Here is a 23,210-nt window from a genome sequence, read left to right as displayed (position 1 = left end):
AAAAGGAGACCGATCACTCTTGTTTCTAGTAGGAAAGCTGCCAAAGATGTCCACGACGTCAGCGCAGACCAACTTGTTGGCCATAAATAAGATAGGCAGGTTAAGGGAAACACAAGCAGGCTGTGTTTTCGTCAGTTCCAGCCAACAGCAGCTCAAGTGTCCACAGCCCAGACTAAGGTTTAGACAGGCTGGGTCTTGAACATCTGCCCTGATGGACAGTCCAGTGCTGTTCCAAACAACTTGCAGACCCACTCAGGAAGCAGAAAACACACACAGCCATGGAAATTGACTTCAACAAGATCCTAATCGCATGGAAAGGTCAAGAGGGAGCTGACAGAGTCAAGGAGACCAAGCTAAGAATAAACTTGGGATGAGAGCCAAGAGGCCAGGAAACAGAGGAAGGGAGAATGCCTATAGGGCGAGGCAGAGCTGCCTTTCGAAGGATGGACAAGGCAGCTTTGTGGCCCAGCCTTCCTGCCAGGGAGCCAAAATTCCCCAGGGGACATAAAAAGGCGGAAGATCAGGTTTAAAGGGAGATAAAGGAGTGGGCTGCTCTTTGCGGAAATAGCCCTCCCGCTGGCTGCAGCTGCCACTGGTGTCCTGGCCAGAAGCCGCCTGGCAGGGAAGAGCAGCCTGGGGCCCCCAGGTAGCAGCAGCAGGGACGCTGGGAAGGGTGAGGGGGCCAAACCCAGCCCTGAGAAGGAGGCAGCATAGAATGGTGGAAGGAGCACTGAGTCTGAAGTCCTGAGCCAAGGGGGCAGCTGGCTGTCTCAGTGGAAAGGGAGGGGGGGTGGTCAGCCAGGAAGATCTGATGGAAATCCACCCTCCAGATTTTTCCTTATATGTGTGAGCCTGGAGAAATCGCTTAACTTTTCTCGGCCTCAGCTCTCTCCTCTGTAAAATGGAGATGAGAACACTGCCAACCTCACAAGGACTTTGTGAGACTCAAATGAGATAATGTATGTAAAATGTTTTACAAACCTAAAATATATTAGGGGCAACTGGGTGGCACAATGATTAGAGCACTGCCCTGGTCAGGAGAACCTGAGTTCAAATTTGACCTCTGACCCTGACTAGCTATGTGACCCTGGGCAAGTCACTTCACCCTGTTTGCCTCAGTATCCTCATCTGTAAAATGGACTGGAGAAGGAGATAGCAAACCATTCCAGTATCTTTGCCAAGAAAACCCCAAATGGGGTCAACAAAGAATCAGATATGACTGAAACAACTGAACAATAATAAGTTGGTAGTATTATTATTATTCACTACATGTGGAACTTCGGGTGAGTCACTGACTCCCTTGGGCTTCAATCTCCTCCTTTGTAAGAGAGGGAGCTAAATAGGATGATCTCTAAGGTCCTTTCCAGCTCTGATCTCTGGAGGAGGCAAAGACTCGAATCCATCAGCCCCAATAGCACAAAGAGCTACTCCTAAATTCAAGGAACTAGGGGAAGGAAGAACAAGAAGGGTCTTCTGAGCTAGCTGGAGAAGAGCCCAGGCCAGGAGACACTGACTTTGAGTATCTCAGAAGCCTTGACATGTAGGAAGAAAACAGAGGCAGGAGAAGGGTCAAGGTAGGGGAGGGGCCTTAGTCCAACAAGGGAAGGACCAAGTGATCAATTTATCCAACTCCTCCATTCTCCAAAGAAGGAAACCAGCCCAGAGAGGGAAAGGGTCTTGGTCACATGGCTGCAAGTCCATGGGCAAAGTCCAGATGTCCTGATTGTAGTCAAATGAGGACTTGGCAAATGAGAATCAGGATTGGGGCTGGACTTGTGATTTTGTTAGTAGACCACACTCCCAGTGGAGAAATTCCCTCTTCTCATGCAAGTCTGCATCTTCTCTACAAGTTATAGTCTTAGGGACCTGTCTTGAACACAGAGGGAGGGGTAATATGTCTTGCCCAGACATAGTCCCACAACCCATAGACATCAGAGATGGATTCTGAACTCACCTGGCTCCAAGGTCTACTCTCTATCTATTATATCATTCTGTAAAGATCATGCCACATCAGAAATGCCACATCAGATCAGATGAGACAAATACCCCCAAGAAATAACCTGTGATCTCATCCATGTGGGTACTCCCTACCTAGGGCAAGAATGCAGCTCACAGGGGGCAGCTAGGTGGCTCAGTAGATAAAGCACCGGCCCTGGATTCGGGAGGACCTGAGTTCAAATCTGGCTTCAGACATGTTAAGGCCTAAAATTCACACTTACTAACTGTGTGACCCTGGGCAAGTCACTTAACCCTCATTGCCACAGAAAAAAACAAACAAAAGAATGCAGCTCACAGCCTATCTGTGCCTCCCTATCCCATGTGACTATTTCTTCCAGGTCTTCTTATAAGTTCACCAAATGAGAACTACCCATCCCATCTAACTGTGAACCTTCTTCAAATTACCCTCCAGAACCCCTGAATCTGCCAGATATCAGCAGAGCGCACCCCTCAGCAATCCCTCACTCATACGACCAATCCATCTTCCCCCATCCTCCATTTTAAACATTTGGAACTTAACAAATATCAACTACAATGATATTCCTATATCCAAAGTAGAACAGACAGAGGAGGTTGTATGTAAAACTGTGAATTCTGTTATGTACAGCTTGTTTTTCTTTTTAAGTATATAATAAATTAATCCTATAACTTTCAAAGTTATCCTACTTGTCTGTGGTTTCTTCTGTCCCTTCTGTTCTCTTTTTGTCATTTAAAAAAAATTAATGATCTTCTTTTCTTCTTTCTTTTCTTTTTTTTGGGAAACCCCTCTAGCTCCCCTCCCTACCAACCTACAACTTGACAGAAAAGAAAAACAAAACCTTTGTAACATATTCTTCATCAAACAAATTCCCACATTGGCTGGAGCCAAAAATGTGTCTCTCATTCTGCATGTTTAGTACATTACCTGTCTTTCAAGAAGTGAAGAACATTGATCCTCTGGAGTCCAGGCTGCTCACTGCCTGAATTAGAGTTCTTAAGTCTTTCAAAACTGTTCATATTTACCATGTTGTTACGATGGATGCTGTTCTCTTGGTTCTTCTCGCTTCACTTTGCATCATTTTATGTGAGTCTTCCCAGGTTTCTCTAAAACCATTCCTTCCATCATTTCCTACAAAATGACCCTCCCAAACCATGATTTGTTCAGCCATTACCTGACCAATAAGCACCCTCTTTAGCTTCCACTTCTTTGCTATAACAAAGAGAGATGCTATCAATATTTTCATACATATGGGTCCTTTTCCTCTTTTTTAATAAATTTTCTTTGGTGCATCCTGGTCCATCTCTTTCACTCTTTCATTTCTTCAATAACACCCTCTACTTCAATTCTCCTTTTAAGTCCTTGCTTGTTATCAACCAGTCAACAAGCTTCTAAAAAGTACCTACTATGTGTTGAGTACTGAGTAATGTGTTGCAATTTTCTCAAAACCTCCCCACAGCCCTCCAGAAATTGCAAAGTTGTTTATTTTTTAATAACTCCCAACTTCTCCCCTGAAACAAAAGCTCATCTGTTACAGGCCAATATTCTTTTGAAACGATGGAAAACTATAGCCTCCAAAGACTTGAAGATGAAATCAATCAGCATCATCTAATATGCAAACAAGCAAACAATCCCCCCACCCCCACCCCGGCAATGCTTGAGTAGAAGGAGCTTGGGGAGGGGGTGGAGTCAGAGGAACTAGGGGATGAGTCAGTCATGGAAGGCTTCCTAGAGTAGGGAATTTCCATGTTCAAAGCAGAGGCAGAACAGGTATTGGTGAATGGGCCTTAGAGGATTATTCCAGGACCATTTGAAGTGGCTAAATGAATCCTGACAGCTCCTTTCATTCTGATTTGCCATTCTTGTTTTTGCAGCTCACGACACTGGCCTTGTGACCCTACAAGTTGCCTTCAACAACCAGATCATCTCGAACTCAGTGGTGTTTGAATATAAAGCCCGGGCTCTGCCCACTCTCCCTTCCTCGCAGCATGACTGGCTATCACTGGACGGTAAGAGAAGGTCCTATAGCCTTGAGAGGCCGGGGACTTTTATATTATGTGAGATAAGACTTGACCTGTGCATGTTGGGGGGGACACAGAATCACTACCTTCAAGCGTCCTAAGGGTTACATTTTGGAAGAGGGCAGAACGGGGAGTGAAGTGGGGTAAGTGGCCAAGAGGGTGGATGTCAGAAGGAGCTTCTGAACTTTAGAGGTGTCCATAAATAGAAAGTGCTGCCTCCAAATTAGATCCTCCTCAGAGGTCTGCAGGGATGGCCGCTTGTAGGATTCTATTTGGGGCAGAGTTTGGGCTTCCTCGTAGCTGTTCCTCTAAAATGCTGAAATCAGTGATGCTTCTTTTGTTTTGACTTTAGTACCCTACTTGTGGCTGGGCCTTCTCTCAGTTTGATCAATCATTCTGTAAGCATTCATTAAGTCAGGCACCAGAAATCCAAAAAAAGGAAAAAAAATAAATAAATAACAGACCCTACTCTGAAGGAGCTCATAATCTAATGGTGGAGACGACATGCAAACAAATATATACAAATAAGATATAGAGAGGAGAAACTGGAGATAACAGAGGGAAGGCACTAGATAAGGGGGATTGGGAAAGGCCTCTTTTAGAAGGTGGGATTTTGGCTAGGACTTGAAGAAATCCAGGAAGGGCAGGAGGCAGAGAATCTCAGACATTGGAATTGTGACAAGTAATATTGGGACAATCAACCAATCAATAATCACCTAGTATGTGCCTGGCGCTGGTGCTAGACAATAGAGAAGTAAAGACCAAAAAGTGGGCAGGAACAAGCCCTGCTTAGCTGGACTGTGGAGTGGTGAAGGGGAGCAAAAAGCAGTAAAGATGGAAAAGCATTGGGTCAAGGGTTGGGGCCATGCTCTGAAAGTCTTTAAGCACCAAAAAGAATCCTTTTACTTGATGCTGAATAGGGAAGGACCCGTGGAATTAACAGAAGACTAGTAGCTCTCCATCTCTTCACTGTCTTATCTATTCAGAGGAGTCTGGTCGAGTAATTTCCCCAGGAGTTACATGGTGTCCCCTCCTTAGAAAAACAAACCCCCAGATGAATGATGTCTCATTGAGCACTATTTCCTATTTGGTACTGTTCCCAAGGGTTGGTAGGAGTCATTCTGTCAAATGCAATGCCTCTTAGGGAAGAAAATTGTGTCCCAGTTTCCCAGGGCAGTAATTCAGAAAGTGATAGGCATTTGTATGGGCAGGTGGCTCAGTGGCTAGAGCGCTGGCCTTGGAGTCAAGAAGTGCCGAGTCCAAATTCTAACTCAGACACTTACTGACTGGGTGACCCTGGGCAAATCATGATGTCTGCCTCAGTTTCCTCATCTGTAAAAAAGGAGGTAATAACAGCACCTACCTCACAAGGTTATTGTGAGGATAGAAGGTGATGTTTGTAAAGTGCTTTGAAAACCTTAAAGTGATATAAATGCTAACTATCATTATCATCAACATTATTATTTATTATTACATCATAACTACCCCAAGGGAAGGCTTAATGCCTAAGGAGAGACATTCAAGAGCAGTGTCATCCCACACCACTCCAGGCACGTTGCTGCCCATAGTCCAAGGAAGGCAGCTGAGTGAGCTGCCAAAGGTACTTGTGTGTGTACTGGGCGATTAGAAGGGGAATGGATGAGTGGATGAATGGATGGATGGATAGATTTGTTAAGTATTTGTTTCTTGCCAAGCACTATAATCATTCCAAGCTGTGTCTCTGTCCTCAAGAAGCTTACATTATAATAGGAGGATTCAGCACATTTCGGGGAGTGGTAGACAAGGAAAGGGTTTTTTGATTTGGAAAGTAACAAGGACAGTGAGTGGAACCACAGGGAGGCAGGAGTGATGGCTGTGTTGATTGGATGCTGTTTCTAGAACTGGAACTCAAGTAGTGAGAATATGAGCAGGTCAGCAAAGCCAACAGTGAGATATCCAGGGAATAAAGGGAAGCATCCACTAGAGATAGTGGACCACATGAGGCACTGGCCAATCAGAGCCAGACCCAGTGGGGCCCCACAGCAGGGAATATAGAGCTAAACCAAAACAATATCAATGTGTCAACTGTCACAGGCCTTGGATAGGCCCTGACCCACTCCTGGCCAAATGTGAACCTTTAGATACTTTGCTACTGTGGCAACATGATGTGGCGGACAAAAGACTGGTCTTAGAATCAGAAGACCTGAGCTCTAGTCTTGACTCTTGTAGCTGCCTGCTGCATGACCTTGTACAAAAAGAGAGGGTTGGATTAGATAATGCCAGAGGTCCCCCCCCCAACTCTAACCCATGATCTGATGGTCTATAAAATAGAGAACATGGCACACACTTCTTACCTTGAGGGAGCTGTATTTGATGGCATCTGACACCCCTTGCACATCTAAATCTATGCTTTTATGATCCTGCCTCATAAAATGAGGAGAATGCTTTGTCGGTCTGAAAGTGCTAGAAAAATGAGAGATTGCAGGCTCATAGATTGAGAACTTGAAGGCACCTCAGATACTATCTAATCCAGCCTACTCACATTGCTGATGAGGACACTGAGGCCCAGAGAAATTAAATGACTTAGGAGGCAGCTAGGTGGCGCAGTAGATAAAGAACCAGCCCTGGATTCATAAGTACCCGAGTTCAAATCTGACCTCAGACACTTAACATTAGCTGTGTGACCCTGGGCAAGTCACTTAACCCTCATTGCCCCACACACAAGAAAAAAGAAAGAATAGAATGAGAAATTAAATGACTTATCCAAGGTTATACAGATGGTTGTGTCAAAGGTAAAATTTGAGCTCATGTCCTCTGATTCCCAGATCAGTGTTCTATCAGTTGCACTATATGGGATACTTCTCTTGTTGTAGCTGCTGCTGCTATTGTTGTTGTAATATCATTAAAGCACTAACGATCCTTTGGCTTTCCCACTTGAGGTCCTCCCTATCCCAGCCCCAAACTCCCACTAGGCCTGCCTACCCACCTGCCTGCCTGACTCAATGAGGGTCAGGGTTTGGTGATATTCCATGTGCTCAGGAAAACCAGACGCCGAGGACCCCAGGCACCTCAAGCATTGAGTTCTCCATAACTGTTGATTGAGGTGCTCATGAAGGCCCATGAGCCTCAGCTGTAGCCAGACTTGGAGAGCAGCCGTCTTGGATCTGAGTGTGCACCTCTGGGATAGAAACCATGCACAGACTTGACCTGAGGCCCAGTGGGAAGGATTACATTTCAATGATAGAAGCTGCCAGGGAGCAAGAAAGCAGGGGAGCCCTCTGGAATCTACGCTTCTCCCCAGGTGACCTTGGGAACTTCTCTGAAGCAAAGTCAGATAGGAGCAGGCCAGGACCAACGGAGGAACCCGTCTTGGACATAGAGCTTTCGCAGGGAGCAAAGGCCCACTCAGAAAACTTGGGAAAGAAAAGGCTCTGGCCCCAAACTTTGATAATCACAAACTAAGTTGTGAAAGTGCTATGAGGGGAAGATGCATGAAGATGGTGCTTCAGGTTAATAGCAAGAGATGGATGATGGCCAAGAACAACCTACACTTAAGTGTTTCATGAAAAATGCAAAGCTTCATCCGCAGTGATACTGGCCATTTGGCGGAGGCCTAGGCCTTCTCTTCAGGTAAAAGCTGGGGGGAGGTGACATTTCTGCTCCCCTCTGAGCTAGGCATTCCATAGCACATCCCTTGAGGACTCTGTGTCCTAAAAGCACTGAGACTCCAGCAGGAGTCAGGCTGAATTGCTTCCCCAACTCCCACCCCACTGGGGAGAAAAGGAAGAGGAGTTGGTATGGGGAGAGAGCATTGGCATTTGTAACGATTGGAATGATGCACCTGCTGGAGACTTACTGTAGGAAAGCTCCACCATGAGGAGAAGGCCTCTGAGGGCAAGGCCATGCGGCTTTTCTTTGGCATCAGGAAGTGACGTTTGCTTGTGGGAGGAAGAGGGGGTGATGCTGGCGCTCTGACTCACTCTCTTTCGCCAGGACTCTGTGGAGAGTGGAGGAGGAGAATAGTAGCTCCCTGAGATAGATAGATGAATCTAGGACTTTCTCTCACTCTTTACCAAATCCTAATTCTCCTTAATAAATGCTTAAAAGTCTAACTCTTGATAAAGCTTATGATTTATTTATTGGCGACCACTCATTAGATATTTTAGACAGTATAGCTAGAATTTTACCCCTTACACCTTGGAGTCAGAAAACCTGGATACAAATCTCACCTCTAGTGTTTACCACCTGGACAAACTTGGGTGAGTCACTTAAAACCTCATGAGCATCAGTTTCCTTATCTGTAAAATGGGGAGGTAGGCCTAGCTAGCCTCTGGTATCTCTTCCAGTTCTAAATTTAGGCATTCCTGGCCATAAAGGCTGGGGATTAAAATTCAAGGACCATGAATAGGATTGATCTCTCTAGTCCTGCAACTCTGCTATGTCCTAGGTTGGTTGGATTAAGGACGATGGGTGGTTGATGTTGACTTGGCTTCAGAGCCGACTAACAAATGGGGCTGATCCAGCTTGGCTCTGAGAATGATGTTTGTCAAGTTGCTATGCCGTCAACCTCCTTGAAGGGGGTTTCAACAGCCTTTCCCCAAGGCCATATTTCAACTAAAATCAGAGGGGGCATTTGTGCAACCTTCCCCCCAGCTCACTGTCTTGGAGGCCTCCCAAGAAGAGGCCCCAGCTCTGCTACTTGCTGACTATGAGCTTGTGCCCATCAGCTCTCCTCTAGGCTTCCTATTCTTCCTGCTCTTCACTGGGCTCCCTTTAAGATACCTTCCAACTCCAAGTCCTACAGTCTCTCCAAGTTACCTTTCCCAGAATTTCTTTCCCCTTTTAACCTTCAGAAGTCTCCTTACTCACCCCCAAAGCAGCTTAGACACCCACCCAGATGCTGTTTTTCTAGTATTTCACTCTCCTAAGAAGTAACTCAAAAGAAAATTGAGGGGCAGCTAGATGGTGCAGTGGATAAAGCACTGGCCCCGGATTCAGGAGGACCTGAGTTCAAATCTGACCCCAGACACTTGACACTTACTAGCTGTGTGACCCTGGGCAAGTCACTTAACCCACACTGCCACACCAAAAAAAGAAAGAAAATTGAAGGTGGCCAGAAGCTGGAGCTTTGTTCCCATCTTCTCTTTCAATAAGACAGTGGAATCCACATTCACAAAGGAAAAAGGATTCTTCTATTCTGCATCGCTTGGAGCTGATGCCTGGGAAATGGAGAAGGGCTGTTGTTATTCAGTCATTTTTGTCATATTCAAATCTTTATGACCCCATTTGGGATTTTCTTGGCAAAGATATTGGACTAGTTTACCATTTCCTTCTACAGCTCATTTTACATATGAGGAAACTGAGGAAAACAGGGTTCAGTGACTTGCCCAGGGTGACACAGCTAGTAAGTATCTGAGGCTGGATTTGAATTCAGGTCTCCCTGACTCCAGGCCTGTTGTGCTATCTAATGTGCCAACCAGCTGCCATGGAAATTTATTAGCCCCTGATAAAAATGGAACAGTGAGGAATTATGGGTAAGCACCATCGTGCTTCTAAAGAAGCAGTGTAGCTAGAACGCTGGCCTTGGCATCAAGAAAACATTGGCCCATGTGTTCCCTCTGATGTTTCCTTGATGTCTGACCCTGGGCAAGTCAGCCCCTCTGAGCCTACTATGGGCCAGGATAATGCTGCCCATGGCACTGGTTTCCCAAGGCTGTTTAAGGAGCACCAGGAAATGATGTGTGTAAAGGGCTTTGCACACCGTGAAGTCTGCTCCCAAGGCCAGTTATTATTACTGTTCTCAGTGAGCTCCATCCTTCTCTTCCTGGGTTTGTTTGCCCCAATCCTTCAATAGCCTAGATCTTTGTTGTATTGGTGAATTCAAGGGTGGGCAGATGATGCTTATGTCTCAGCCCCCTTCCCAGGAACGAAACTCCCTCCAGAAGGCCAATGCTCATTGTCCTGACACACCCATGATCCTAGGGAAAGAGCATAGAGGTGGCCCACATGGACCCTTCTCCAAGGCTCAGGAGTTAATGCTACCCCACAGACACCCAATGGAGGGGTCAGGAATATCACGTGCATGGATGAAGGACATTTAAACAGTCATTCTAGATTGCTATGAATGGCCTTCCGCATGCTGCTGTCTGATGACCACTGGCTGTTTTCTATGACCCAGTCTGTGACAGTGAGCTCCTACATTAGATTGGGAGCTCCCTGAGGGCAGGGACTATCTTTTGCCTTTATTTGTATCCCCAGCACTTAGCACAGAGCCTGGCACATAGTAGGTGCTTAATAAATGCTTATTGACTGACTGACAGATGGATTTTTATGTTGCGGTCAAACCAACCAGAAATCATTTAGTGCCTACTGTATGCCAGGCTCTATGCCAGGCACCAGAAATACAGAGATAAACACGAAAAGTCTCTGTCCTCGGGGAATTAGCTTCCTCCTGGAGTGATACAACATGTAAATAGAAAAATATAAACACGCTCATTTAAAGAGGGAGCAAGCAGTTCCAGCTAAGGGGGTCGGGAAGGGCTTCCCATAGGAGATGGTATCTAAGCTGAGCCTTTGAAGAAAGCAGGAGTTCTAGAGGTGGCATTGAGGAGGGAGTACAGTCCAAGCACTGAGGATACCACCTGTGCAAACACAGGGAGATGGGAAATGAGACGGCCGGTCCAGGAAACAGCAGGGAGTCCAGTTTGCTTGGGATGTAGAATGAAGGAAGGACCATGACCCACAATTAGTCTAGAATGCAGGTCCGGAGCTAGCTGAGAAGTCTAGATTTTATCCGAAAGGCATTAGGGAGTCAATGAAGTTTTAGACCATGACTGAGCATGCAGACCGCTCCTTGACATCTCTTCCAACAGGCAAAATATTCTTTTCCTTTCTTAATGAATTTAGTACAGTGTCTACATGGTGAGAAACTCCTTACTTGAAGGCACAAGCCTGATCATTAGAAGGGGGCTTTGCTGGGTTTGATGCTGCTGGGCAAAGGGTTGTGCCAGTCTCCCCCGCCCCCGACACACACACACACACACACACACACACACACACACACACACACACACACTCCAGGATTTCAAGCCCTGCTGCCTTGTCCAACATACCCTTGAGAATCAGGAGGAGTGTCTCGGCCTAAGGCTGGTTTTGATCAATGAATGACCTTAGACCTCAGTTTCCACAAATAGAAAATGAAGGGGGTTGTACAGATGGCCTCCGAGGTCCCTTCCAACCATGAAGTTGGATGGGAAAATACCATATCTTCATTTCAGTGAAATCGGTTTCCTTTGTAACCCTGTACATCTTATTCTCCCCCTGGTCTTCTGAATACCCTCAAAAAAAACTACTGAGCACATGGAGGGCTGGTGGCCATGGCTCCCATTCCTGCTGGGAACCACTGTTGAGCAAGAAGAGTCCAGGTGGCACAGCCAGCTGCTGATCAGCCCGTGTCCATGAGTCTGATGAATGAGGCAGTGGGGCACAGGAAAGGGGCCTCATTCTGCAGTCAGGCAGGCAGGCAGGCAGGCAGGCAGGCAGTCAACAAGCATTGGCTCAGAACTTCTCCGTGACAGATGCCATAGTAAGTGCCTCTCCTCCAGGAGCCTGTAATCGGGGAGAAGCACAAAAGCAACTAAGGACATGCAGGATAAGGTACTGGGGGCAGGGGGGGGGGGCAGGAAAAGATGATGTCTGAGCTGAATCTGAAGGAAGCAGGGAAATCCACGTGGGGGAGGGGAGGAGCCAGAGCATTACAGGCAGAGAGGAAGGAGCCTGGAGATGGGGTGTGGGGAGAAGTCCAAGGAGGCCGGTGTCACAAGTCATGTGTGAGACAGCTAGAAAGGTAGAAAGGTCCAGGGCAGGAGGGCTTTAAAATACAAAGGCTAACATTTGATCCGGAAGGTAATAGGGAGCCACTGGGGTTTACTGAGTAGGGAGATGACATAGTCAGACCTGATCTTGAAAATCAGGTATCAGAAAGTGTTGTTATTCAGTCATTTCAGGCGCATTTGACTCTTCATGACCCTATTTTAGGGTCGTTGTTGTTGGGGGGGGGGTTGGCAGAGATACCAGAATAGTTTGCCATTTCCCTCTCCAGCTCATTTTACAGATGAGGAAACTGAGGTAAACAGAGTAAAGTGATTTGCCCAGGGTCACACAGCTAGTAAGAGTCTGAGGTCACATCTGAACTCAGGTCCAAGCACTCTGTGCACTATGGCGCCACCTAGCTGCCCTTGAGATCGGAGGACCTGGGTTCAAAGCCCAGCATTTCTACTTCACCTGGGTGACCTTGGGCAAACTTCTCCCAAACTCAGTTTCCTCATCTCTGAAATGAAGGGCTTGCACTAGATTGCTACCGAGTCCCTTCCAGCCATAAACACATGAATCTATGGTCTACTGTGTATAAAACTCTATGCTGGGTGGTGTCAAGAGATCCTAATGTCAGATTGAGCACTATGCTAAGTATTGGGGATACAAAGAAAGGGGGAAAACACACACACACACACACACACCAGTGTCTGCTCTCAAGGAGCTCAATCTAAAGAAATAGAATGTGCTTGTTCCTGCCCTCAGAGAGCTTACTGATAATCCAGTTAGGGAGACTAGAGAACAAAGATAACTGGAAGAAACCACAGAGAGGATATAGACTGGCTGCTTCCTTTTTACAGCCAGGGAAACAGGTGCAGAGCAGTTACTACCTAAGAGTGCTTGAAAAAACAAAATCCCAACAAATGCATTTGTTCCACAAGCCACATCTGGACATATCTCTGCGGTCACATTCTGTCCAGTGCACACCCATCTCCTGGTACTGATGGGTCATAATGAAGAGTCAGAGATGACATGGGGGAGGAGCAGGAGCAAGGTTTAAAGAGCACAGTTTGGTCTTGTTATGTCTCCCATAAATCACTGGTTTCTTGTTTACTGAGGGATTTACAATCAATGGGACAGGTTCTCATTGATGTTTTGTGGGCAGAGGAGGTGAGGAGGGAGATGAGTGATTCCCTCTCAAAGGAGAAAAGAATAATAGGTGAATTGGGGAGGGGGCAGGAGGGAGAATTCTTTCTCTGAGCAAATCCCTTGGTATGAATATTGAAAATAGAATGAATGGTTAATAGAAGCAGAACCATCTTCTCTGTGGTTTCCCCCTCCGATACCTCAATCCATATCTTCCCCTCCCACATCCTCCCTCCCCCTGCTGTTAATAAATAGGCTTGCTCATTTTGCTGCCGAGGCCTGGCACCAAAGTTCCTTCTAAACAAAGATATGCATACATACCCACACATACAATCATACATACATACATACAAACACACACCTAGTATTATGTTGTTGTTTAGTCAGTCGTGTCTGACTCTTGATGACCCTATTTGAGGTTTTCTTGGCAAAGATAACTATAGTGGTTTGCTATTTCCTTCTTTATTGGTTTTTTTCTAAAGTATCATTATTTGACACATTTGCTGCACTATCAGAGTTTCAGATTTTACAGATGAGGAAAGGGAGACAAACAGGGTTAAGTGACTTGACCAGAATCACACAGCCAGTGGGTGTCTGAGGCCAGATTTAAATTCAGGAAGATATACCTATACCTATACCTATACCCACACCTACACCTACACCTATACTTACACACAATTTATATACATATTATACTTATGTGCAATTCACCTTGATACAATCATATACAAACACACACATAAGCATAAATGCATGCATAAGTGCATAATCAGAGTGTATTCAGTCACATGTATACAGCCATATATGTATACAGACACATACACATAACCATACACACACATATACTTTTTGTTTGTTTGTTTTTTAGTGAGGCAATTGGGGTTAAGTGACTTGCCCAGGGTCACACAGCTAGTAAGTGTTAAGTGTCCGAGGCTGGATTTGAACTCAGGTACTCCTGACTCCAGGGCCGGTGCTCTATCTACTGCGCCACCTAGCTGCCCCACACATATACATTTTAATCCATGATTTCAATGTTCAGAGCATTCCCAGTGTGGAGACTCTGCCCATAATATAGAGAGAGCAACAAGTTCTCTCCCACTTCTAGCCAGAGACTTTCCCAGAGCACGAAGACGTTAACTCATATGTATCAGGGACAAGACTTGAACCCAAGTCTTGCTGACTCCACTACCCTAAGTTGTCTCTCACACAAATCAACACATATGTGCAATACCTTTGCATGCATATTCATTTACAATAATACGCCATGCACACGTGTAGAAAAAGATAGTGTATGTGCATGCATATACACTGCATGCACACAGTCACACATGCATGAGATTACATGCATATGTCCAAAAACATGTTAGGCACCCCTCCCCACAACACAATTGGGCGTTAATATACCTAGAAATGCACAGTATATATCTATGCATATGCACATGCCAAGTCATGCCCCTGACCATATGCACCCTGCAATCATCATGCATGTCTGTACATGAATGCACACACAGATTGGGAATGGTGCCTATGGACTGCTTCTGATGGGAGCACTAGAAAAGCCTAACGCTGGAGCCCTATGGAGCAAGAGAATCCAGCCTGCAGTATCTGCCAGTGGCGATGTCTGTGCCCTTCACTGTGTGGGTACCATCTGAGGAGCCTTTTTACTAAGAGGCTGCTGTGGCTAGCCAGACTGAGGGAGCAGAAGAGGCTGAGAATGGGTAGCCGGCTCGCTTGGCCTGCCTGTGAACTTTGTCCCTAAGGAAGACGCTGTCAATACCCCCAGCCCTGGTAATGCCGGGCCACGCCCCTCTCCCTCTCTCCCATCTCATTTCTTGGCTCCTCTGTCAGCCCAAGCTGCTTGCTGGTTAGGGGGTAAATTTTCAATCAGAGATTGTTATGAAGTGGAATGTGTGTGATGTGGTAATGGGGGGAGGGGAGGGGAGGGGAAGGGGAGAGAGAGAGAGAGAGAGAGAGAGAGAGAGAGAGAGAGAGAGAGAGAGAGAGAGAGAAGGAGGAGGAGGAGCTAGGGGACTGCAGTACTGCACAAACTAGGGCATTGCTAACAGCGCGTGCACACACACACACACACACACACTTGCGCGCGCGCACACACACACATACACACGACAGCTGCAATGCAGAGGCCCTTTAGGGGAAAAGATTGAATAATTGTACTAACCAGGGCTTCTAGGAGGCCTCTGCCTTCATGCCCACAACCCTCATTGCAGTAAAGCACCAGTTTATTTAAAGGGCCAGTGTTCTCAAATAAGGTTTGAATGTGTGTGGCTCTATTCAGGGTTCAGAACATTTCTCTCTCTTTTTCTTCTCCATCCACCACACCTCTGTCTAAACCCTGGGGGTCCGCTGTCTTCCCCAGGGACCAAAGAGAGCAAAGCTTTGGAGAAACCCCTCAAGCTCAGAACAGCTCATTTGATTGGCATTTCCAGATTAATGTGCAAGAAGGCTCAGGATTACGTGCAGTCTGGGCTTGCTCATGTGAATCCCAGCTGTCACTTCTTCTGCCTTTTTGCTCCCCTGTCCAGTGATCCTCAGTGTAATATGTCATACATTCAGTTCAACAAACATGTATTGAGTTTTGGGGACACAAGACCAAAACTGAACTGAGCCTGTCCTTAAGAAAGGCAGGGGAGTGTTATGGTGTCTATACAGCTAAGGAAATAGGAAGCGATTTCAGGAGGGAGAGGCTGATGGTCAGTGGAGGGATCAGGAAAGTTTCCATGTGCAAGAAGACTATGCTTGAATGCAATGGGAGCTGCAAAGAGGATATTCCCAGGCCCCTGAGGCCACTTGTACAAAGGGATGGAGGTGGGAGAATGGCTGTCAGGCCAGCAGGTGGCTTTGGACACGTGAAGGAGAAGTAACAAGAAACAAGACTGCCAGCGTGGAGAGGGCTTTGGAAGCCAGGCGGAGAGTGTCACATTTTAACCTACAGGCGATGGGAGATTGAAGCCCTGCTCGGCTCTGTATGGTAGGAATGTCATTTTGGCAGCTTGTGGAGGAGGGAATAGAAGAAGGAAAGATACAAAGACAGGGAAACTAATTAAGAGTCTATTGCAATAATCCAAGCAACAGGTGATGAGGTCCTGGACTCAAGTAGAGGACTGTTGAGTAGAGAGAAGGGAACAGATGGGAGAGATGTCACAGAGGCAGAATGCACAGCACTTGACAACAGATTGGATTTGGGATATGAAGGAGAGGGAAAAGTCAATGACAATTCCCCGTTTGAGAAGCTAAGAGACTGGGAAGACACTGGTGGTAATGGTAGAAATGGGGCCCCTCGAAGTTTGGGGGAACATATGCATCTCATTTTGGATGTGGGGAATTTCCAAGTGGCTATTGGGGAGGGGGAGCAGAAAGGGGCTCCTTCCACTAGAACTGTTTCTGGCAGGAAGCTGGGGAGCCTAAAGGGTGGCACTGAGAAGGAAGCGCATCCCAACAAGGGGGGGCAATGAAGGGGTGACAGAGGCTTCCCTGGTGGCAGCTCAGGGTTTGGATTGTGACTACCTGAAAATGCCCCACTTGGAGCAGCTGTTCAGAAGGAAGACAGGAGGAGATGGGGAAAGCTGCAGCCTCTTTTCTAACCCCTCAGTAGTTCAGCCTTTGTTCTTATGCCCCAGTGCTCTCACCTGACCAGTGGGTGCTCAAAGAGACCAAAGAAATAGGATATAGTGAAAAGTGCCCTGGACTTAGGAGTCAGAGGACCTTGGTTCAAATCCTGGTTTACTAAATACCTGCATGATATCGGGTACCTCAGTTTACCATTTGGTTCCTTCAGCTGCAAACTGAGGCTTTTTGGAAAAGATGGCTTCTAAGATCCCTTTTAGCTTTAGATCCAATGAACTGAGAAGCCCAATATTCCCTTCCCTCCCCTGGGTAAATCTACAGCTGGGTTAGAGCTGTAACAAGGAACACATCCACCTGAACCATGAACAATTTGGGGACTAGGGCAGGAAGCACCATCTGATCTCAGATGTGATTGCACTAGGAGAGGGTTCAATCAATCAAAAAACATTTATTAAGTACCTACCACATGCAGGCACCATGCTAAGAGTGTTGGGCTACAAAAAGAGGTGAAAGGCAGTCCCTGCCTTCAAAGAGCTTACGATCTAATGGGGGAGGGGAGACAACAAACATATACAAGGCAAACTGTATACAGGATGATAAATAATTGGTAGATTAAATAATTAGCAGAGGGAAGGCACTAGAAGTAAGAGGGGTTGGGAAAATATTCTTGAAGAAGGTAGGATTTTAGTTGGTAATTAAAGGAATCCAGTCTAACTTTCACCCCCAAAGAGGTTGGGAAGGAAGGTAGGGCAGGCCCAAAGAGAGTGCGGCCTGGGGTGATTGTGTTGTGTGCTGATAAAGGACCATGAGGTCAGATGCAGGGTTGTTATGGAAAGCATGCCTTCTCCCCATAGATGAAGTATGCCTTTCCATTTGTCACCTTGGGCTAGGAACAGATTCCTGTTCACTCTATGCTTGTTGCTGCTCTGAGCAAGAGTCTAACCCATCCTCAGCTCTTCTTCATTGTCTTAGTCATCGCTAACATTTACATGGTGCCTCCAATGGGCCAGGCCCTTGCTAAGCATTTAACAAACATTATCCCATCCGATCCTCACAATAACCCTGTGAGATAGATGCTGTTGTCATCCCCATTTCACAGATGAATTTGCCCAGGGGATGCATGTAGCAGGATTTGAAGTCCTCTCCACTACAAGACCAGTGCTCTAACCACAATAGCCATCGCTTTGATTCATAAAACATCCTGGGGTTTTTTTCTGAAATCAGCCACTGTGTTTTTATGAACATTTCCAAATAGCCCACAGTTTACTTGTTTCTCCAGAATCAGAGATGTGGAGGCCAGGGTGACTAGATGGCAGGAGCAGCGAGCTAGCTATTCTTTCCAAGTTCCATCTCAGTTGGACATTTCCCACAGTAGGGGATCCCTGACAGGGTCACCGTTGGCATTGGCTCCTCTCAAGGTTCTACAAACCAGTCAATCACTCAATCAACAAGCATTTCTCAAGTTCCCACTGCATGCCAGGCACTGATAGGTGCCTGGACACCAAGACAAAAATGAATCCATCTCTGCCTCCAGGAGGTCAAATAGTGTACATTACAAAGTACATATAGGGAATATAGAAAATGACGGTGAGGTTGTTTTGGCCTAGCAGGGACATCACACCTTGGAGAGCAATAACATATCCCTGTGTCCAGCTGGGGAGCATTGGGAAACTGTACCTGGGAACCCTTTCTGAGATAGTCCCTGGAAGCATGTATGACTGGCAGCTCTGCGAAGGTGAGAGGCCCCGCTGTCTAGGCAGTCTTTTCTCTGCCTTTCTTTCAAAACAGAAATCACAAATGGACATTCCATGGTATTCCTGCTCCCTGGTCTGCTTTTCAACTGGAGAAGGGCAATAGGAAACCTTCCAGAGCCCCGGAACCCTCTGCCAAACAAACACAAATGGAGAATACCTCTGCCACCCTTTGTACTGTTGCTTGGAAAAGCAATATGGCGCCATGGAAAGTGAGCTGACCCCAGCGTCAGGAGACCTGGGTTAACTCCTTCCTTGGTGTGACCTCTGCTTCCCAGGGCCTCAGTTTCCTCATCTGTAAAATAAAGAGGATGGGCTAAATGCCCCCCCAAATCCCTTCCAGCTCTCATCCATCTATCTGATTCTACCTGGCAGCCAGAGACAGGGAAGACCAGACTCCCCTCTTCTGCTTTCCCTCCCTTCTTGTGGCTTGCCTCCCCTTCCTAGATCTTCCACTAAGCAGCTTAGCTTTTGTTACTCTATTTTTAATTGCTCTTTGGGGCTCAGCTCTTCCAGGATCAAAGAAAGGTCTGTGATCAACAGCTTCACTCTGCCAGGGGCGGGACAAGGTAGGGGTATAGCTCTTCTAGAGTTTGGGTGATATGGTGAGAGCCAGCCAAGGAGGTAATGTTTTGTCATCACTAAAGGGGGAAGAGTTATGCCACTGTGGGCCCAGGCTCAGACCAATGTGGAGGATCCCCTTGCCTGATAAAGTCTTGGGGAAGAACAAAGAGCCCAGGGCTGCTTCTCTTTGGGGCTGACCCCCTGGATGACAAAGCACAGCAAGAGTAAGTGTTTAATTCAGAGATCTGCCTATTATGAAGCTGGGCACCTGAGGCAGGTGGGCATAGGGAGAAGCTCTCGGGGGATGAGGCAACCAGCTGTCATGGCAATTGGTAGGGAGATGGAGATGGGGATTGGGTCAAGGAGCTGGGTTCTGGACCAGGGCTTCTTAAACTTTTTCCACTCATAACCCATTTTCTCCCAACAAATTTGCATGTGATCCCGGGTATATAGGTATATAAACTTTTACATAACCTTTTACTGTTGCCGAATTTTTTGTGACACCCACATTCAGTTACATGATCACATGTAGGGCTGTGACCCACAGTTTAAGAAGCTTTGTTCTAGATTATGCTGGAGAAAAAGCCTATCCTGGGACAGAACCATCATCATCTTCTAAATTTCCTGCCATACGGCAAGACCACAGTCAGCCTACCCAAGTTATGGGATAGGACTAGGGACTGGATCTGTCCTTGCATTGGTATAGGGGACCCCAGGTGAGGAAACACCCTATACCAATGCAGATCAACACCTTCTCTGCGACCTTTTGTCTTACTGAATTGGGGAAATACTGAAAGGTTGAGTGAATTGTCTGGGATCTTACAGCAATGTATCAGAGGTAGAACCTGAACCCATGTCTTTCTGACTCCAGGTCAGCTCTACCTTTGCTGTCACTCCCACTTATGGCCCCATAATTTAGTTATTGGCTATGGTTTAATTGACAAATGACAGCGTATTTGTTAGTAAGCATCCCTACAGTCCTTATCAAACAGTTGAGCTTCTCAGTCTACTTGGAGTTTTCTCTTGTCTTAAGGATTCTTTTCCCCACTGTTTTCATCTATCTACCACTATCATTCCTTGTCAAAAGTCTTACCCATCTTTTAAGGCCCAGCTGCAATGCTTCTAGATAGTCTAGTAGGGCGAATGGAGTGCTGAAGTGAAGGCAGCCCCTTTGTCTGAACCTAGGAAAAGTTCCTGAGGCACCCCTGCAGCAGCTGAGCCAAGTGGCAGCTGTTCATGATGGGACCTCTGCTGGTATTCCTCAGGGAATAGCTAGCAGGAGTTGGGCTAGAACTTCTCAGTTAGAAGAAATTGTGTGAGGAGGGTCAGTGAAATGAATAGAGGAAAAGACCAGAAGTCTTTAGCATAACTCCAGTATCCATGGTGCTTGTCACCTGACTCTCCTCCCCTTAGCTCATCCTAGTAGTCTCCAGGGATGTTCCAAGATGTCTGTCTCTGTCCACGGTTCTGGCTTATGATGGCCCAGAGACTAGACACTGAACGCTGCTTGAGAAGGGTCTCCTCAGTTGTGGACATCAGGGATGCTTGGCATCATCTTCTCCTTGAGGCCTTCCTTTATCCTTCCAGCAGAATGAAATCTCTTCCCTCTGCATTCAACATAAAGTGCTTTCACAACATGAAAGCATTCTATAAACCATTAGTGTCTATGGAGAAGCCCCAGAGTCAGGAAGATAAGCTTCAGTCTCACTTCTGTCATATGCTGGCCATGTGACCCTGGGAGAGTTATGGAACCTCTCAGTGGTCCCATGCAACTCTCCAGGACCATGCATTTCAGAGCAGATACCAGCCAGCACTGTTAAAGAGACTATTCACCAGACGCTGCTAATAGCAAGGAAATCACCCATTTGGTCAAATGAATATTATTTGTACCCCCTTGTGGAATTCATCTGTACCAGAGGCATTGATGTCTGTCATATGCCTCTACTGCAAAATTGTTCAAGGAAAGGCAATGTCTTCTATGCCCTTGTGCTAACCACACACATAGAGCACTGGGTGTAGTCCTTGGCACATTGTAAATGGCCTATAACCATTTGGTGATTGAATTGAAAGAGATGGGCTGAAGGAAAAGCTATGTTGGATCACATTGCTAGGGTCCATATATGGTGACACCTCTGACCTCAGCTGGGCTCCATCATCAAGGTGCTGAGCCCTTCATAAGAACCACAACCCCATAACAATTTGGGGGTGTCTGTGAGCTAGATCTTGCCCCGCTGGGTCCCCTGATTCTGGCATGTGGCTTGAAGGCTGCATGGTATGATAGAAGTAGAGCTGATCATGGAGTCTGGAGATCTGGATTATGTGCCTGGTCCTGATGTTTACTGACCATGTCCCCCTGGACAAGTCATGTAATGTCTCTGGGCTCCCGTTTTTTCACTGGTAAAATGGGACTGATCATACTTCAGTGTCTGTCACCTACAGCTCTTGTGAGGGAAGCGCCCTGAAAAACCTGAAAGCATCAGGCCAGTGTGAGCCAGAGCACCAAGGCTGACAAAATACTCTGCAGGAGAGCGGTACAATGAGAAAGAGCTGGCCCTGGCAAGTCCCACAACCTGGCTGGGCCTCATTTTCCTCCTTTATAAAATAGGAGGGATGGACCAATGGCCTCTGAGGTCTCTGCTGGTTACGATTCTATTTAATCCACATGGAGCGTGAATGATCACCCAGAAAGTGGGCTCTATTGAGAAGACTGTCAGGGCCTTCCGCCTGAACCTCTGACCTTCTGCTTTCTAATGCAGTGTTCTGAGTGTGGAAAGATCTTGTTTCCCTATGGGATGCTCTGTCCTTGATGAGGAAGCTGTTGGAGGCATTCTCACACTTCTATACGAGTCTGATACTTTCTAATAAGCGAGCCAGTGTGGGCATATGTAAGTGCCTAACAAATGTTTATTGGATAAACTCAATGAATGAATGAGCAAGCAAATGAGTGAATGAATGTTGTTGTTTGTCCTTCATTCTCCAAGAGGACCATGACATCAGGGTGATGTTATGACTTGCACTGAATTGGATTTAAGGGAAGGAGGATGGTGCAAGGACACCAGCCTCACTCTCTCCTCCAGAGCCATCTGGGTCCAGTGGCAAGTATACATCAGGACGACTAGAGATGACCATGGATGTTGGGGTCAGTTGGGTTAAGTGACTTGCCCAGGGTCACACGGCTAGTAAGTGACAATCCAGGGCCGGTGCTTTGTCTACTGCACCACCTAGCTGCTCTCCTGTTTGCAATTCAAGGGGTGGAATATATGCATTATATGGAGGGGCAGTGGGGATGGATTAGAGACATAGCCAGCACTTCTTGGTCTTGTTTGCTCTCAGAGTTTGCTTTCCTAAATGGATCAAGGGAAGTCCAAGTGCTCTTGAAGAGCCTGGGGGTGGGGGGGTATAAGTGTATCAAAGCTGGGTCTCCATGAAGTGTGTAGAGAATCCTTAAGTGTAGGCTCAGCCCTGAGCCCCCACTTACTGCAGCCTCCTCACCTGGCCTCTTACTCAGGAGGGCTGTGTCCTGAGGAATTTTTTCTCAGGAGTTTATTCCCTGAGGAGGTCTCAGGGCAGCCAACCCCAGGGCACAGAGATCAAAGGGAGGCAGATATCTAGTAGGAGATTCTCCTCAGGTCTGCAATGAAGTCCCTACCCAGTCAATTAGTTTTTAAAACTCTCCACAATCTGGCTCCAGCCTACCTTTCCAGACCCATTGCCCATTAATTTCCCTGACACTCTCCGTGTTCCAGCCAAATTAGACTACAAGGAGTTCCTTAAACTCAGCATTACATCTCTTGCCATCATGTCGTTGCCTAGTCTTCTCTCTCTCTGTCTTTCTGTCTCTCTGTCTCTGTCTCTGTCTCTGTCTCTGTCTCTCTCTCTCTCTCTCTCTCCCCCTTTCCTCTCCTCTTTTCTTTCTTTCTTCCTTTCTATCTTTCCCTCTCCTCTCTCTCTCATCCCTCTCTCTTCCCCCCTCTCTCTCCCCTTTCTCTCCTCTTTTCTTTCTTTTTCTTCCTTTCCATCTTTCCCTCTCCCCTCTCTCTCTTTTTCTCCCTTCCCTTTCCTCCTTTTTTCCCTCTCTCACACTCTCCTCCCCTCTCTCTTTCCCCCTCCCCCTTTCCCTCTTCCCTCCCTCCTCTCCCCTCCTCTTTCTCTCTACTTCTCAAAATGTTTCACTTCCTTCCAGACTCAGCTCCTGAGCTCGTTCCAATGGGAAACTTTCCCTGCTCCTCCTCCTGTTTATTAGGCTTCCTCCTCAAGTTATCGTGCATTTGTTTATAGAGTTTTGTGTTCCATTACACAGTGAGCCATAAGCTTGTTGAGAGCAGGGACTGAGTTTCTTTTTGGTTTTGTATTCCCAGCATCTTACACCATGTCTGA

The 23,210-nt window shown here is 46.7% G+C and overlaps 1 protein-coding gene across 13 annotated transcripts in view; it reads left to right on the top strand.

Moving 5' to 3' along the window:
• The window catches only part of CAMTA1 (calmodulin binding transcription activator 1), a 1,311,517-nt gene that overhangs the window by 1,196,028 nt on the left and 92,279 nt on the right, over nt 1–23,210 (top strand). For all 13 annotated transcript variants that reach the window (XM_043992683.1, XM_043992682.1, XM_043992681.1 and 10 more), the window contains one exon: nt 3,850–3,984. In XM_043992683.1, the coding sequence (XP_043848618.1) occupies nt 3,850–3,984 (135 nt within the window). The remainder of the gene's footprint in view (nt 1–3,849; nt 3,985–23,210) is intronic.

Source organism: Dromiciops gliroides, chromosome 3 (assembly GCF_019393635.1).
Source record: "Dromiciops gliroides isolate mDroGli1 chromosome 3, mDroGli1.pri, whole genome shotgun sequence".
Lineage (NCBI taxonomy): Eukaryota > Metazoa > Chordata > Mammalia > Microbiotheria > Microbiotheriidae > Dromiciops > Dromiciops gliroides.
The sequence above is the reverse complement of the archived record's forward strand: the minus strand, read 5'-3'. Positions and strand labels throughout refer to the sequence as shown.